We start from the raw sequence: 4,081 nt of genomic DNA, 5'->3' as shown, positions 1-4,081 counted from the left end.
TATCTGCTTTAACTGTTGTCCGAGCTTTCGCGAAAGCCGGCATCATTGCTGAACAGCCACCTGGCAACGAGACTGACTCCGACAATGATGAGAGGGAACCCGGCATGTTTGATGGCGAAATTGCCCAGCTGTTCAATTCAGACACAGAAGATGAGGACTTTGATGGATTTGTGGGAGAAGATTGATTAAAAAATAATGTGAGTGTATTGTTAAATAGAATAAAGTTCAACTATTGTTTAAATAGAATAAAGTTCAACTAAACTCACTGTTTTGCTTCCGTTACGTTTTAGCATGCGCCTTATAATACGGTGCGCCTTATGTATGGGTTAAGTACAGAAATAGACCTCGTAATTGAGATTGCGCCTTATAATCTGGTGCGCCTTATGGTGCGCAAAATATGGTATATGTTTGTTTTCCTACATTTCATTGAGTGTCCCTCTGGTATATTTGCCTCCTGGTAGATGGCCAGCTGTCAGTTAAAGGTGGTATAGTTGTGTTGTTTTTGTCTGAGGTAGAAATCAGATGTTGAACAATGAACCAGACTGAACCCCTGAATAGTGTATTGTGGTCCACTGTAAAATCTGTCTCATTACTGAAGACAAGCTGTGACTTTGAGACATTTTTGAATTCAGCTTCTAATGCGACACTGTGTTTCAGACTATTGCAGATGTGATCAGGACCTGCCTTGGCCCTCGGGCCATGATGAAGGTGAGATGTCCTCAATATCCAATCACAACAGAAATTAGCCTGATGTCTCTGACCGACTGGAGGACATATTGAACAGCAATGTGTCTAATTTAAGATGTAGTTATTTAAAGTGTGTCTGGACTCTGCTGAGTTGTCAACAGAAGCAGTCACATACACTCTACACCATGTGTGTCACTGACTTTTGTCAACAGTTTGACTAAGACTTTGAGCGTGTTATCACATGTTGGAGCCACATCTGTATATAATAGTTTTGTTATTGATTAATCTGGGTAGTATTCCCTTAAGAGTCATTACTCTTTCGTCATTTGAGCATAGCTGGTATCAGAACCAACAGGGCAGATGGAGCAAACACAGAGTAATGTAGAAGCAAAGCGGCCTTGTTTCTGTTCTTCAGTGCAGAATAATTAAAGTACTACTATATTCAGTAAATAATTAGTGCACCTGTGTGTCCTTTGCCCCACCCCCATCAGTGACAAGTAGAATCTAACTTTGTGAGAAACTGTATTGTAAGTGAACTCAACACTGTCTGATAAGTTTCAATAATGAACGTGATGTTTGAGCATTGACATGCTGCTGACTGTGTGTGCAGATGTTGCTTGACCCCACAGGAGGAATCGTCATGACCAATGATGGAAACGCCATCCTCAGAGAGGTCAGCAAAGACATGAAGTATAGCACTGATTTACAGTTCACAGTATGATGTGTTGACTTCTGCCTGCCTGTGTCTCCATGGCAACAGATCCAGGTGCAGCATCCTGCAGCCAAGTCGATGATAGAGATCAGCCGCACACAGGATGAGGAGGTGGGAGACGGTACCACGTCAGTCATCATCCTGGGTGAGGGCCAGTGAACTGCATGTTTCCTCACCCCTACACCAGGTTCTAGTGTGAAGCCTTCAGGTGTTCTTGGTATGGTGATAAACAGATCCCAGATCAAATGAGCAATTCTGGATTTTCTAATGCCAGATAAGGTTATTTGGGTATTTCGGATTAGAAAAGCTGGATTCAGTCATCCAGGATAAGTGCATGCTCTTGTGGTCAGTGACTAGACCATATGTATCAACAGCTGAGTTCTGGTTGGCTACATGCAGATGTTTAAGGAGAGAATGCAGTTTGTCACTGCAGCAGAGAGAGGTTCTGCTGGAGAGTCAGAATTTAAAGATTTGATTTGCACATAACTGCAAAAATGGAACTCTGCAAAATGCAGAAAGATGGGTGGGTGACAAATTAAATACATCGTCGACAAAATTATCCGGCTAACCTGTTAATCCATGTACAGAGAACGCTTGCCAGGCATCAGCGAGCTGCTGTTTACCCAGAGATTCAGTTTGGCCTCATGATTTTTATTGGCCTGTGTCTGTAGCTGGAGAGATGCTGTCTGTGGCGGAGCAGTTCCTGGAGCAGCAGATGCATCCAACTGTCATCATCAGCGCCTACAGACAGGCTCTGGAGGACATGCTGGATGCTCTGAAAGAAATCAGGTATACTCAGGTGTTTGTAAGCCAGTTTAAAGCTGGAATAGTTGGGCATAGTTTGTTTGATTTGAATTGCACATGTTTGATCAGACCAGACTTTCCCAGGGTTTGTCACTAGTACAAAGACCTAGGGCAGTTACACACTTAGAGTTCAGCAATCGTAAGTTTATTTTATGCCACACCAGAGGTTACGTTAACTGAATACTTTGTCTTTGACAGAATTTTTTAAATAATGACGGAGAAATCTGAAAGTCATCCATCATTTTGACAAATAAGAAAACTGAGAGGAATTCACCCTAACTTGCAGTAAGGCTGCTGAAAATCCCAATAATGGCTATAGCACTGATGAACAAACTGAAAAAAGCAACTGATGCGGTGGATGAGGGGCAGCTGAGACTATACTTGGTGCATCTCATTTCGTTAGACAGCCATCAAAATTCCATAATTTACTATTACCTGTCAATTACATTTTCATTTTTAGTGGCAATACAGATCCTATTTAAAAGCATTTAATTTTTATTCATTTTCATTTCATTTTTATTAATTAATATATGGAACAAGTTTATGTGCAGCCACTTTTCATTTCAACACATGACTTTTTCCTGCAGGGACAGCGGAAGCCACTAGAAACTTTGCAGCCATTTATAAAGAAGCAAGAATGAACATTGCAATTTTACAAAATTAGACAATTAAAATATGAACATCCCACTGACAGAAAGTTTGGTTAACTGTCTTGAACTCAGCTGACCTGCTGTAACCTAATGTGCCGCAGAGGTGATTGTCAGTTGATTTTGCTTCTTCGGACAGATGATTTCTCCTTCCTGTTATAATTTAGATCGGAAAACTCAGCCTGCGCTCTGCTGCCGCACTGGAGACTGGACTTGCCAGCTCCACCTTCAGCCAGAATTTTGAAGTTGGAACATTTTTCTTGGAAAATGATTAGAACAAATGCAGACACACAGCTCTGTGTGCTTTCATAACATCACAATGTGGGGGGAACCGTTATATTAAGAACGGGTTAGGTTTGGGAGGAGCTAGCAGTCCCGCTGCAGATTCACTGCCTGTTTGGTCCCTGTTTGACCTTTAACCCTCCTGGTTCTCAGCACCCCCGTGGACACGTCAGTTCGCTCCATGATGCTGAAGATCATCCACTCCGCCATCAACACCAAAGCTCTGAGTCGCTGGTCCGAGCTGGCCTGCAGCATTGCTCTGGATGCCGTCCGCACAGTGGAGCTGGAGGACAATGGCCGCAAAGAGATTGACATCAAGAAGTACGCCAAAGTGGAAAAGGTAGGGCTCTGAGGACACCACCTCTCTGAACAGCCTTGACCTTTCACCTCCAGTTCATTTGACAGCTGTTGTGTTCAGGTTCCAGGGGGAATCATCGAGGACTCATGTGTCCTCAGAGGTGTCATGGTCAACAAGGATGTGACTCACCCCAGGATGAGACGCATGATCAGGGAGCCTCGAATCATCCTGCTCGACTGTTCCCTGGAGTACAAGAAGGGCGAGAGCCAGGTAAGAATCCTCACAGTAGTATACACACATATAACATATTGGTGCACTTTGCTGCAGGTGTCTGTCATCTGTGTAATGCAGTTGTGGTAAAAAGAAAGTATGCTCTCCTTCACTTCTGTGGTTTTATTTATCAGGGCCTAAAAACTGTGAACATCACCAATAGGGTTTGGTACTTGGTACTTTTGCGCCATGGTATGAAAACTGATAGTTATAGCTGCACCAACAGCAAATTAGCTTCCATCCATCCATTTTCCTCTGCTTATCCGGAACCGAGTCACGGGGGCAGCAGTCTAAGCAACGATGCCCAGACTTCCCTCTCTCCAGACACTTCCTCCAGCTCCTCCGGGGGAATGCCAAGGTGTTCCCAGGCCAGCCGAGAGT

The 4,081-nt window shown here is 43.6% G+C and overlaps 1 protein-coding gene across 1 annotated transcript in view; it reads left to right on the top strand.

The window, feature by feature from the left end:
- The window catches only part of cct3 (chaperonin containing TCP1, subunit 3 (gamma)), a 14,010-nt gene that overhangs the window by 5,542 nt on the left and 4,387 nt on the right, over positions 1–4,081 (top strand). The window contains exons 3-8 of the mRNA XM_020621473.1: positions 658–708; positions 1,298–1,360; positions 1,448–1,544; positions 2,071–2,188; positions 3,286–3,472; positions 3,551–3,700. Of these exons, the coding sequence (XP_020477129.1) occupies positions 658–708; positions 1,298–1,360; positions 1,448–1,544; positions 2,071–2,188; positions 3,286–3,472; positions 3,551–3,700 (666 nt within the window). The remainder of the gene's footprint in view (positions 1–657; positions 709–1,297; positions 1,361–1,447; positions 1,545–2,070; positions 2,189–3,285; positions 3,473–3,550; positions 3,701–4,081) is intronic.

The sequence above is a fragment of the Monopterus albus genome, unplaced genomic scaffold (genome assembly GCF_001952655.1).
Source record: "Monopterus albus unplaced genomic scaffold, M_albus_1.0 scaffold260.1, whole genome shotgun sequence".
Lineage (NCBI taxonomy): Eukaryota > Metazoa > Chordata > Actinopteri > Synbranchiformes > Synbranchidae > Monopterus > Monopterus albus.
Note: the sequence above shows the minus strand (reverse complement) of the source record. Positions and strands in the feature narration are given on the sequence as shown.